General features: G+C 46.8%; 1 protein-coding gene across 1 annotated transcript; it reads left to right on the top strand.

Moving 5' to 3' along the window:
* Nucleotides 1-8906: 8906 nt before the first annotated feature.
* LOC135523363 (keratin, type I cytoskeletal 13-like) lies at nucleotides 8907-13488 on the top strand. Its single transcript, XM_064949990.1, has 8 exons — nucleotides 8907-9756; nucleotides 10270-10352; nucleotides 10513-10669; nucleotides 10848-11009; nucleotides 11209-11334; nucleotides 12618-12838; nucleotides 13007-13020; nucleotides 13120-13488. The coding sequence occupies exons 1-8, from the start codon at nucleotides 9265-9267 to the stop codon at nucleotides 13167-13169; spliced, it is 1305 nt and encodes a 434-aa protein (XP_064806062.1). The 5' UTR covers nucleotides 8907-9264; the 3' UTR covers nucleotides 13170-13488.
* Nucleotides 13489-13832: the final 344 nt, after the last annotated feature.

The following is a 13832-nucleotide window of genomic DNA, read 5'->3' as shown; positions in this document are numbered from 1 at the left end:
TTCCAAGGCCACTTCTCTCCCTCCACACCGGTCGTATGACTGTAGTATTGATCTCCTTCCGGGAACTACTCCCCGCGGGGGTAGATTATACTCTCTGTCGGCTCCCGAACGTAAGGCTCTCGAGGATTATTTGTCGGTTTCGCTCGACGCCGGTACCATAGTCTCCTCCTCCTCTCCCGCCGGAGCGGGTTTTTTTTTTTGTTCAGAAGAAGGACGGGTCCCTGCGCCCATGCGTGGATTATCGAGGGCTGAATGACATAACAGTTAAGAATCGTTATCCGCTTCCTCTTATGTCTTCAGCCTTCGAGATCCTGCAGGGAGCCAGGTTTTTCACCAAATTGGACCTTCGTAACGCCTACCATCTCGTGCGCATCAGGGAGGGGGACGAGTGGAAGACGGCGTTTAACACTCCGTTAGGGCACTTTGAATACCGGGTTCTTCCTTTCGGCCTCGTTAACGCTCCAGCTGTCTTTCAGGCACTAGTTAACGACGTCCTGAGAGACATGCTGAACATTTTTGTTTTCGTTTACATGGACGATATCCTGATTTTTTCACCGTCTCTCTCGATTCATGTTCAGCACGTGCGACGCGTCCTCCAGCGCCTTTTGGAGAACTGTCTTTATGTGAAGGCTGAGAAGTGCACTTTTCATGCCGCCTCTGTCCCTTTTCTCGGTTCCGTTATTTCCGCTGAGGGCATTAAGATGGATCCCGCTAAGGTCCAGGCTGTCATTGATTGGCCCGTTCCTAAGTCACGCGTCGAGCTGCAGCGCTTTCTGGGCTTCGCTAATTTCTATCGTCGTTTCATCCGTAATTTCGGTCAGGTGGCAGCTCCCCTCACAGCCCTTACTTCTGTTAAGACGTGCTTTAAGTGGTCCGTTTCCGCCCAGGGAGCTTTTGATCTTCTTAAGAATCGTTTTACATCCGCACCTATTCTTGTTACACCTGACATCTCTAGTCAGTTTGTTGTTGAGGTTGACGCGTCAGAGGTGGGCGTGGGAGCCATTCTTTCTCAGCGCTCTCTCTCTGACGGCAAGGTCCATCCTTGCGCGTTTTTCTCTCATCGCTTATCGCCGTCAGAACGTAACTATGATGTTGGTAATCGCGAACTGCTCGCCATCCGCTTAGCCCTAGGCGAATGGCGACAGTGGTTGGAGGGGGCGACCGTTCCTTTTGTCGTTTGGACTGACCATAGGAACCTTGAGTACATCCGTTCAGCCAAACGACTTAATGCGCGTCAGGCTCGTTGGGCTCTGTTTTTCGCTCGTTTCGAGTTTGTTATTTCTTATCGTCCGGGCTCAAAGAACACCAAGCCTGATGCTTTATCTCATCTCTTCAGTTCTTCTGAGGTCTCCACCGACCCCGAGGGGATTCTCCCTGAAGGGCGTGCTGCCGGGTTGACTGTCTGGGGAATTGAGAGGCAGGTAAAGCAAGCACTCGCTCACACTCCGTCGCCGCGAGCTTGTCCTAGGAACCTTCTGTTCGTTCCCGTTCCTACTCGTCCGGCCGTTCTTCAGTGGGCCCACTCTGCCAAGTTAGCCGGCCACCCCGGCGTTCGGGGTACGCTCGCTTCCATTCGCCAGCGTTTCTGGTGGCCCACTCGGGAACGTGACGCGCGTCGATTTGTCGCCGCTTGTTCGGTCTGCGCGCAGACTAAATCTGGGAACTCTCCTCCTGCCGGCCGTCTCAGACCGCTTCCCATTCCCTCTCGACCGTGGTCTCACATCGCTTTAGATTTCATCACCGGACTGCCTTCATCAGCGGGGAAGACAGTTATTCTTACGGTTGTCGATAGATTCTCTAAGGCGGCTCATTTCATTCCTCTCGCTAAGCTCCCTTCTGCTAAGGAGACGGCTCAGATCATTATCGAGAATGTTTTCCGAATTCATGGCCTTCCGTCTGACGTCGTTTCCGACAGAGGCCCGCAGTTCACGTCTCAATTTTGGAGGGAGTTTTGCCGTTTGATTGGGGCTTCCGTCAGTCTCTCGTCCGGCTTTCATCCCCAGTCTAACGGTCAAGCCGAACGGGCCAATCAGACTGTTGGTCGCATTTTACGCAGTCTTTCTTTTCGTAACCCTGCGTCTTGGTCAGAACAGCTCCCTGGGCAGAGTACGCCCACAACTCGCTTCCCTCGTCTGCTACCGGTCTATCTCCTTTTCAGAGTAGCCTCGGGTACCAGCCTCCGCTGTTCTCATCTCAGCTCGCCGAGTCCTGCGTCCCCTCCGCTCAGGCTTTTGTCCAGCGTTGCGAGCGCACCTGGAAGGGGGTCAGGTCGGCACTTTGCCGTAATAGGGCGCAGACTGTGAGGGCCGCTAATAGCGTAGGACCAAGAGTCCTAGATATTGTTGCGGTCAGAGAGTATGGCTCTCCACTCAGAACCTTCCCCTTAAGACAGCTTCTCGCAAGTTGGCCCCGCGGTTCATTGGTCCGTTCCGTATTTCCCAGGTCATTAATCCTGTCGCAGTGCGACTTCTTCTCCCGCGCTATCTTCGTCGCGTTCACCCGGTCTTCCATGTCTCCTGTGTTAAGCCCGTTCTTCGCGCCCCCGCTCGTCCCTCCCCCCCCATCCTTGTCGAGGGCGCACCCATCTACAGGGTTCGTAAGATTTTGGACATGCGCCCTCGGGGCCGTGGTCATCAGTACCTAGTGGATTGGGAGGGGTACGGTCCTGAGGAGAGGAGTTGGGTTCCCTCTCGGGACGTGCTGGACCGTTCGCTGATCGATGATTTCCTCCGTTGCCGCCAGGTTTCCTCCTCGAGTGCGCCAGGAGGCGCTCGGTGAGTGGGGGGGGGGTACTGTCATGTCTTGTTATGTCTGTTCCTGTCCTTTCTCTTCACTCTGTCTCTCTCTGCTGGTCTTTTTAGGTTACCTTCTCTGTCTCTCATTCTTCAGCTGTTCTACATCTCCCCTAACTAGCTCATTCACTCTTTCACACCTGTTCTCTCTTCCCCCTCTGATTAGGTCTCTATTTCTCTCTCTGTTCCTGCTACTTTCAGTGTCTGATTCTTGTTTGTGTTTTTGATGCCAGAAGCAAGCTGTCGTCTCGTTTGCTTCCACCTTGTCCTATCCTGTCGGAGTCTGCCTGGCAGGTGCATCCTGCACTATACTACGTTCTTTTTGTTCCATTGTCAACGTTGGAAGAGGATTTATGCCATTCCTGTTTTTTCATTAAAGAACTCTGTTTTCTGTTAAAACCGCTTTTGGGTCTTCACTCAAGTACATAACAGTTTCCCCCAATTTGTGGGTGTAGTCGAGGGGAATCCCTTATTATTACATGAATATTGACCCGGACTATCTAGCTATCTACTGAACTCATTAATTAAACTTCCGTCTAAACTTGTGTTAGCTAATTGATGCCTGGTTAGCAATGTCATGTTTTATGGGATCGGGTGAAACACATGTTGTTGCTATATCAGTTTCAATCTGTCAGCACCACTGACTGGCTAGCTAGCTAACGTTAGTAGTGGCTAGCGCTTAGCTAGTTAGTAACATTAGCTGTCATATTTTGCAGAATTGATGTGAGAGCCCTATATATAGCCTCACTACTGTTAATTAATACATTTTTTTTTAAATGACTTCAGTTTATTTTAGTAAATACTTTCTTAACACTTTTTTGTTGGTTAAGGGCTTGTAGTAAGTAAGCATTTCACCTGTTGTATTCGGCGTATGTGACAAATAAAATTGGATTTGATAGCTATAAAATGTTATTTGTCTCATGCGCCGAATACAACTAGACTTCATCGTGAAATGCTTGCTTACGAGCCATTCCCAACAATGCAGAGTTTAAAAATCAAATAGTAACACGAGGAATAAAATAAAATGCACAGGGAGTACCAGATCAATGTGCAGAGGTACAAAGTATTTGAGGTAGGGATACTGTAGTTGTACAACTGAATGCATTCAACTGAAATGTGTCCACATTTAACCCAACCCCTCTAAATCAGAGAGCTGCAGGGGGCTGCCATAATCAACATCCACAGCGCCCAGGGAACAGTTGGTTACCTGCCTTCCTCAGGGGCAGAATGACAGATATTTTACTTTGTCAGCTTGGGGATTCAATCCAGCAGCCTTTCAGTTACTGGCCCAACGCTCTAACCACTAGGCTACCTGCTGTAGATATGTACATAAAGGCAGGGTAAAGTGACTAGGCATCAGGATCAATAATAATAAGAGTAAAAATAAAGAACAGAGAAGGAGCAGAAAATGTGTAAAAATGTTAGTGTGTGTGTTATGTGTGTGTGGATGTATGTAGTGTATGCAAATGTATGAGGGGTTTGTAGAGTGTGTGAGTGTATATGGTTTGCATATATAATCTAGTGAGTGTGCGTAGGGTCAGTGCAAGATTGTTAAATAGTCAAGTAATGGTACCAAAACTGTCTGGCTATTTAGCAGTGTAATGGCTTGGGGGTAGAAACTGTCTCGGAGCCTGATGGTCAGAGAGCCAATGCTCCGGTACCGTTTGCTGGATGGTAGCAGAGTGAAGAGTCTATTGTTTTGGGTGGCGGGAGTCTTTGGCAATTTTTTGGGCCTTCCTCTGACACCGCTTGATTATAGAGTTCCTGGATAGCAGGCAGCTCGGCCCCAGTGATGTACTGGGCTGTCTGCACCACCCTCTGTTGCGCTTTGTGGTCAAGGTTCTTGCATTTGCTGTACCAAGAGGTGATGCAGCCATTGAAGATGCTCTCAAAGGTGCAGCTGTATAAATGTTTGAGAATCTGAGGGCCCATGCCAAAGCTTTTCAGCCAAGTGAGAGTGAAGAGGCACTGCTGTGCCCTCTTCATGACTGTGCGGATGCGTGGACCATGTTACAACATTTCGATGTTGTTATTAATCTTTGCATATTCATATTCAAATTTGCTGCAAATTTGCGGCAAACAGTAGTTTCCCAGAATTATTTGCCAGAAGTACCCAAGTCACCACAAATTTGCTGCAACAGTGTGCCAAAAAAACGAACTAAAAACAGATGACAAAATATGACAGAATATGGAAGATTTGCGTCAAATTGGCCAAAATATTTGCCACAACTGTTAGCCAGAAGCCTGTTTTTGTTTCGGTAAAGGTAATTATGGGCAGTTTTCGGAGTGGAACTAACTCCGACCACCATTTTTTGTTCAAGCTAGCTAAGGCTCAATTTCACATAATAGATGAGGTATTCAACAGTAACCACATCCCTACTTACAAAAAAGGGATGAGAGCTGGTGGAGGACATGCAGCCACCTGTTCTTGTTCAGTTTCTGTATAGACCAACGCCCATTCCCCTTCCATCTCTCCATCATTTTTCAACCATTGTCTCTTCTATAATCTAATTTAGGATATTTATAAAACAGTGAGGTATCCTTGATAATGGATATTGAAGGACAAGGAACGTGTCTCATACCAACATTTACATTTACTATAAATGCACGACTCAGATTCCATGGACCCACTACATTTTTTACCAAGTAGTAAAACCTATTTATCTTTAGACCGTAACACTACTAACAAGTGTAAACCATGGAAAAAAGCACAAGGCAATATGCCTTGTATTTGTTGTCATGCCAACAGTAAGTTTCTTGCCCCAAATCCACTGGCTTCATAGTTCATAACATTGACAGTCTGAAAGACTCGGTCCTAAAGCACTCCCTCAGTCCCATGCGAAAACAACCCATTCCAAAGACTGTCCATTTCTCAAGAGTTCTTATCTTCCCTTTCTATCCCCCTGTGTTTAACTAAGCTGAAGGGCCGGGGAGAGAGAGGGGGATGGGGGTAAAGAAAGAGAGTGCATGGGTGGAGTAGTGTTTCTAGAGTGACTCATTCTTAGCTACGGCTTAAACTCATTTGATTTAAACCCCTTTCAGACAAAGCCAGACTTGAGTGCACCTTAGACAAACATCAAGAGCTTAGTTCTGGCCTAGGCAAGTTGAGTCAATTCAGTCGAGATTGAGGGCTCAATTCAATCTGCATCACTGACGTTCAGCTTTACAGCGTGATTCAAATTTAAAGGAAATGTTCATGCTTTTTAGCCCGAGACTGCACACACGGTAAACGCTGCATGTGTTACCTTCCCATTTCTATTGTTCAATCTGTAAAGCTTCAGCAACACAGATTGAATAGAGCCCTGCGTCTTTTGCATAAAGCATCATAAACATACTGTCACCATGTGCTCCTCTCCGGCCTCTAGGTCACCAGGCTGCTCGTTTATGGCGCACACCTGTCACCAGCGTTACGCGCATATTGACACTCACCTGGACTCCATCACCTCCTTGATTACCTGCCCTTTATATGTCACTCCCTTTGGTTTCTTCCCCAATCGTCATTGTTCTTGTTTCTTGTCGGTGCGCTGTTTGTGTTTCTTGTGTTGTTCATTTATTAATTAAACGTATTCACTTCCTGAACTTGCTTCCCGACTCAGCGTACATCGTTACACATACACTCTTTGAAAAAAGGTTTCAAAAATGTTTCTTCAGCTTTCCACTTAGGATAACCCTTTTTGGTTCCAGGTTAAAAAAAAATGGTTCCAGGTGTAACTCTTTTGGGTTCCATGTAGAACCCACCGTGTAAAGGGTTCTACATGGAACTCAAAAGGCTCCTACCTAGATGTTTTTTTTCAAGAGTGTAGTCATAGCGGAGTTATACACAGTTACAGGATGTGTTACTTCTTGTAGAAGTGAAGATATGAGAGTTGTGGTCATTCTTTGAAAACTACAGTGAAATTATTGCTCACCCTACAGCTTCTTTTCAATGCGTGTAAGGTTAGGATATCTCCAGTTTTGAGCTGCGCTGAAACACACAGAAACGACACAGGGTTTCAATGCATAGTGAAATAAATGGACCCTCATTCAGTTTTATGCCAGACAGCTAAGGATATCTTTTGGGTTATTATTCCATTCATAGTAACACCATAGCTACAGCAGCTGCCATATTCTTCAAACAGAGTTGTATTGTAGAGTTCAGATAGGTCAGCCACACCTTTTGTGACTGCTATATCACATACTTTTCATCAGCAAATATCACCTTATTGTCTTGTCAATTTAGGATTGAGACTCGATATATATATATACTCATAACAATCTCTACAGTATCTTTATGGCAGGAAAACAGACATTCTACACGGAAAAAAAAGTTCCGGTCACCTCTGTAAACGTGAATGATTCATTCAGTGCAAGTGAAAACAGGCACCGAGACGTGAGCCTATGTCACTGTGTTGATTTTTACAGGTGGCAAAGCTCCGTGTCTGTGTGAGTCAGTGACCGCATCCTTCTGCTGGTCCAGACGACTCACCGGCCCGGTATCTGCCCGCTATGCCCACTTCTCACCACCTGTGCCAAGGCCAGGTACTGGCAGCCGCCGGGTTGAGCAAGAGTGGAAAACTTCCATGAAGCAGAGAGACTTCCAGAACCAGGGTTGATTCTATATTCGGTATTTGATTTTGATCCAATGAATACAGAAGATTTACTGCAATTCAATGAATGAATTCATGCAAAATTACGTTGGGAGATGTTTTGAATACGAAATTGCATTGGAGATGTTTCAATTTCTACTATGGATTAAAGCTAATCTTACACTTCACAGCCTGCACAGCCTGCACAATGTCTAAAGTCAGCGACATTGTGATGTGTTTGCTGCTGTATGGATTGTTGGATTATTCTGTAAAAAGGTTTTACGTGCAATTCTTCTTCTCCACTCAGGGAGTGGTTTCCCATCGAATTTACTAACATCTCTCACATGTATGAAGAAAAAGAGAATGCATTCCCCTCCCCCTCCAACTCAGGCACAACCCTATTAGAGATTGTATGAGGTATGAGGCCCCATTCCCCTCCTTTCTCTCCCTGTTTCTCAGCAGCTGATACCAGATGTGGGGTGGGAGTGGGCCAGTGTCCAAGGCTGATCTCACACACAGTCACAACCCCCTCTGAGGCTCTCTCTCTCCCTCATCATCCTTCATCCCTCATACAGTCTACCTCAACCCCGACCAAAAACAACATACTTTTCCCGCACTGGGAGTCTCAGTTCACTAACACAGAAGACACACACATACACACTACACACTAACACACACACACGAGCAAACTACACACTAACACACACACTAGCACATTACACACAAACACACAGAGACACAGGACACGGTCCATGGGGCTGAAGGGGATGTTTGGAGGAGAAGGAGAACAATGGGCTGTGTACTTGGGCCCCTAAAAGGACCAGGCTGAGAGTATGGAAAACATTAGAGGTCTGGGTGACCTCATACAGTCATGTTTTCTACCATATCAATTATGTTTCAGTCAATAAAGTGCTCAATAGTAATTGACTGCATGCCAACCCTTTCTGGGTAGATTCATTGCGTCTTTATAAAATCCATATTTTTGATATACAGTGCGTTCACATGTCTGAGATACATTTTATCACTCGTTGACGAATAAGCAAAATGGTCACTGATTACCTATGTACCAATAGGTATCTTGGAATAAGCATTTAATGGTTTCACCATGTTTCGTTTCTTTAATGAAAGACACCCACAGTTTTAATGATAGATACAGTATGCTTAGCACTTATCCTGTAATAAGATGTTTACTTTAGGTGTGGCAGGTAACACTTTACTTTAGCTTGGAAAAAAGGGATACTTCAATGTTTCAACAATGTATACCTAATGACAGGCAAATAGCAGAGCATGATATAGTTTGATAGGCTGGCATAAAGTCCTAGTAATTAAACAGTCGGTGTTTCCTTCTCTGGCGAACTTCATGACAAAACACACACACACGGCACACAGGCGCACCCCCCCCCCCCCCACACACACACACACACACACAGGCATTCCATTACAGTTTCATCACAGGGGTGGAAACTGAACCCTGGTCCTTAAATTCAAACAGACTGTGATGGTGCCAACGCTGTTGGAGAGTGTTGTAAAGTCACCCTCTCCTCCCTCTGTCCATTCCCTGTTCTCTCCTCCTCTCCTCCCCCTGCCCATTCCCTGTTCTCTCCTCCTCTCCTCCCCCTGCCCATTCCCTGTTCTCTCCTCCTCTCCTCCCCCAGTCCATTCCCTGTTCTCTCCTCCTCTCCTCCCCCTGCCCATTCCCTGTTCTCTCCTCCTCTCCTCCCCCTGCCCATTCCCTGTTCTCTCCTCCTCTCCTCTCCCACCTCCACGAGGCCCGCCCCAGGGCTCAGACTATATCAGGATCCAGCCTTCCTCTGTCCAACTCCACACTCCTGGAGACTCCAACTCTACAACAGTCCTCTCTCCTCTCGTCGCCACTCCACTGACCTACAGCAGCCAGCAAAGTCAGCATGTCTTACTACTCATACAAGAGCTCCAGCGGCGGCGGCGGCCCCATGAACTTCTCCGGGGGCTCCAACATCATGTCAAGCCGGGTGGGCTACGTGTCCAGCGCCCCCAAAGCCTTCAGCGTGTACGGAGGTGGTTCCGGCGGTGGCACCCGGATCTCCTCTTCCTCCGTCCGCTCAGTCTCCTCTGGGTACGGCGGCGGGGCCGGCTTCGGTGGCGGCTATGGATCCGGTGGTGGAGGCTATGGATCCGGCGGCGGCGGTGGCTTCAACCTGTCCAGCGCCCTGGACGGCGGCGCCATCCACCTGAACGAGAAGGCCACCATGCAGAACCTGAACGACCGCCTGTCCACCTACCTGGATAAGGTGCGCTCCCTAGAGGAGGCCAACTCCAAGTTGGAGATTCAGATCAGAGAGTATTATGAGAAGAAGGGCCCTGCCGCCGAGAGGGACTACAGCAAATACTGGGCCATCATCAACGACCTGAAGGACAAGGTAGTGTGCTGACCTCGTCTGCTATGGGCTGATCAAATCCATCATTTCGCATTTCTTGCAGTGTTACGTAGGCAGTGCTGACAGGATACTAGGGAAATGAACATTGGCTTACAGTACTGTATGTAGGAATGAGGAGCACAACATTTATAAAGTATTCTTCAGGATTGGCGTATAGTTTTTAATCGGAGTCCAGAGGGTTAAAAAAACAATGTATGTATTGTCACTGACATTTATAGATTATGAGATTTTTTTTTTTAAAGATAGCTATTAATTAGACAAATGAAGCAAATTAATTACATCTCAAGCATGAAGGTGATAAGGTCATTCAGGGAGGTGATAAAGATGGCTTTTTTAGTGCATTGATGTTTAGGTTTTATGCTTTAACTCCTGGAATGTGTGTTCAACAAGCTTTGGGACAGATGCAACAGCGCATCGAAATACTATCAGCTTCCAAGTTGACTAACTGCGACTCAACCATGGTGAACAATGAAAGTCTTTCATGTTTTCTTTTAGATCAACGGTGCCACATGCAACAACGCCAACATCCTGCTGCAGATTGACAACTCTAAACTGGCTGCTGATGACTTCCAGACCAAGTTAGGGCACTTCCTCAAACAGCTCCATAGTCTCAGTTATTACAACACTAGGTTATAAGAGGCAAACACGCAAATAATCACTCCGAAGCTATATGTCTAATCTACAAATTAGGATTCAAATGTCTCATGATAACTTCCTCTCTTTCTCCCGACCAATCAGGTTCGAGCATGAGCTGATGATGCGCCAGTCGGTGGAGGCTGACATCGCCAACCTGCGTCGCCTGCTGGACCAGACCACTCTGACCAAGGCCGACCTGGAGATGCAGATCGAGGGTCTGCAGGATGAGCTGGCCTACCTCAAGAAGAACCACATAGAGGTGTGGGGGGCAATTCACTTTCTTCACATTTTTCCATTGCAGTGATGAGATGTTAGTCAATATAAACACACCGAAGTGACGATAGAGAGGAGAAAGTTAGTGGTGTGGGGGATTGTTTTTTCAAAGTTGGATAGAAAGTAAGAGGATGAGAGTGACTCCATTTCCCATAATTCCACAGGAGCTGGCAGCCATGCGTGCTCAACTCACTGGCACAGTGAACGTGGAGGTGGACGCAGCACCCCAGCAGGACATGTCCAGGATGATGGAGGAGATCCGCACCCAGTACGAGGGCATCATCGACAAACACCGCCGTGACCAGGAGGCATGGTTCACAGACAAGGTAACCGTCCCCATGGCACACCTCAGCAAAATTCTCCAACTGTCTCCCACACTAATCTCTTGTAATTACAACTTCAAAACCAAAATATGTTACTGACTGTCATTAACGCTAATCATTTTGAAGATTGTGGTCTAAATTCGTCAGGAGAGTGAGCCACAGCGGGATTAAAAATGGCGGCCCTGGTTTGTTTGTGTTTCAGTCAGCCAACCTGTCCAAGGAGGTGGCCACCAGCACAGAGATCATCCAGACCACCAAAACGGAGATCAACGACCTGAGACGCACCATGCAGGGCCTGGAGATCGAGCTGCAGTCACAGCTCAGCATGGTGAGCCAGAATCACTGACGTCTGAAAACGGACCACAGTTTTTGGGGCCATAGCTTTTACACAACTTTATGCCACTTTTTGGCAACAGTTAATTCTGTTTCCCCATTCTCTGTACCAATCCTCTGGAGTCTAGCTTCTCTCTTTCAACAGAGGGAAAGAGCGAGGTGGACGCGGTTGAAAGGGATTGACGAGATAAAAGGGAGGGAAGAAGGGGGGAGGACTTGGAGAGAGATGGAGTAGGAGAGGGGAAAAGGGAGGGCAGTGGAAAAAGGCTATAAGTGGGGGATTAGTGGACACGGGGGGAGGTTAGGGTTAGGCAGAGGGTTTTTTTCTCGCTTTTTACGGGCATCTGCACCCTATCTGGAAGACAGCTTGAGTATGAGTGTGTCCAGAGGAATGCAGGGGTGACAGAGCCAGAGCCAAACTCCCATAGAAACTTAGCTGGGGCTTATCAAACTCAGTAAGTCTATCTCAATCCATCCCGCTGCAGTAACAAGGCTACATTCCATGTCGGTCTAAAGCACAGGAGGTTGGTGGCACCTTAACTGGGGAGGATGGGCTCGTGGTAATGGCTGCTGCTCCAGTTTCAACTGTTCTGCCTTATTATTATTCGACCATGCTGGTCATTTATGGACATTTGAACATCTTGGCCATGTTCTGTTATAATCTCTACCCGGCACAGCCAGAAGAGGACTGGCCACCCCACATAGCCTGGTTCCTCTCTAGGTTTCTTCCTAGGTTTTGGCTTTTCTAGGGAGTTTTTCCTAGCCACCGTGCTTCTACACCTGCATTGCTTGCTGTTTGGGGTTTTAGGCTGGGTTTCTGTACAGCACTTTGAGATATCAGCTGATGTACGAAGGGCTATATAAATAAATTTGATTTGATTTTGATTTGATTTGGAGTGGAATCAGGGGAACGGTATCAAACACGTGGTTTCTTTGTGTCTGAAGCCATTCCATTCGCTCCGTTCCAGCCATTATTATGAGCCGTCATCCCCAAAGCAGTCTCCACGAAAGGCCATTTAAAGAAGATAAACATCTGGGAATACATAGAACTCAGTATCTCATTTAAAATAAGCAAGAAGTGACCCCAGTGTGCTTGGTGGTGCCAGGCATATTTGTGTTCATCAACATCTTGGTATGGTGTAATAGAAGTCGTTCGTTGACATTTGCTTATCTAAGTTGATGAAGTGCAATAACTATGGCTGCTTTGAGGTTTATTTTCATTATTTCTATACATGCATTTCCTGTTACTGACCCCGTATCACCTCTATCGCCACACAGAAAGCAGCTATGGAGAACACACTGAGAGAGACAGATGGCCGCTACAGCGCCATGCTCTCGGGCTACCAGAACCAGATCGACATGCTGGAACAGGAGCTAAACAGGGTGCGCCAGAGCATCGAGACGCAGGGTCACGATTACAAGATGCTGCTGGACATCAAGTCCCGTCTGGAGCAGGAGATTGCCACCTACAGGGGACTCCTGGAAGGGGAGGAGTCCAGGTAAACCTTGCAAATCTATTGGAAATGCCCATAAATGTCCATTCATTTAACATGGCCCAAATAATCATATCAGTCATTGTTATTGTTATTAGTCTTTCAGACAGATACAACATAGCTATACTCTCTAACACATTTCTTCCCATTTCTTTTCACCATCCGTCTTTTCAGAACTGTTGGCTCAGGTAAATAACATCTATTTTATATAATGGCTTTATAATGATAATATATGATGGTTGTGATAGTAGGTTATCAGCATGTTGTAACTCCTTTTCTTTCTGCAGGGGGATCGAAAACCACAGTCACAACCACAACAGTCCGCTCTTCCAGCTAGATGTCCATCTCTCCTGGCAGCGCATAATATTCTCAGAAACACACGCACACCCGCAAACACCACACACCGTTACGACTAAAGAGGAGAGCTGTCGAAGACAATACCTGAGGAGTACTGTTAATAACACTGCAATGCCTCTTCTCCTGATAGGTCGATAATATACCTGTTTTTACGATATCCGCCAATTATAGGAAGCCTTACTGGAGTTCCAGGAAGTAGAATTAGGATAAGTAGGAATAACGAACAACATTTGCTATCAGAGTGTTTGTGACCCATCCTGTTTCTGAAAAATAAATATTCTGCTGAATATGAATCGCTATTTTCTGTGGCTGAAATTATTTCAATAAGGTAGACAGCTTTTGGAAAAGTTGACTATCATGCCATTATAAGCCTGTATTGTGTGTGTCCCCCCCCCCCCCCCCATCTGTTGCCTGTAGTTATCCAAAAGCATGACAACCACATAATACTCTCGGGACTCTGTGTTAGATATAACAGTGGGGTTGTCAGGGGGTTGTCAGGATGTTGTGGACAATGGCTGAAAACTCAACTGTGGAAAAACATAACGTGAGAGACATTGAAGGTTACTGAAGGTCTTGTACTCAAACACCACGGAATGAAAGGAGCAGGGAGCAGGATCCGTGACCACGGAACGGCGAATATGAC

Source organism: Oncorhynchus masou, chromosome 4, assembly GCF_036934945.1.
Source record: "Oncorhynchus masou masou isolate Uvic2021 chromosome 4, UVic_Omas_1.1, whole genome shotgun sequence".
Lineage (NCBI taxonomy): Eukaryota > Metazoa > Chordata > Actinopteri > Salmoniformes > Salmonidae > Oncorhynchus > Oncorhynchus masou.
Note: the sequence above shows the minus strand (reverse complement) of the source record. Positions and strands in the feature narration are given on the sequence as shown.

What these genes read in the sequence shown, in the direction of transcription:
- LOC135523363 (XM_064949990.1), top strand. Translation starts at nt 9,265, where the DNA reads ATGTCTTACTACTCATACAAGAGCTCCAGCGGCGGCGGCGGCCCCATG. An exon ending in TCAAGAAGAACCACATAGAG is followed by an intron (nt 10,670 to 10,847) that starts GTGTGGGGGGCA and finishes ATAATTCCACAG; the next exon opens with GAGCTGGCAGCCATGCGTGC. An exon ending in AGGCATGGTTCACAGACAAG is followed by an intron (nt 11,010 to 11,208) that starts GTAACCGTCCCC and finishes TTTGTGTTTCAG; the next exon opens with TCAGCCAACCTGTCCAAGGA.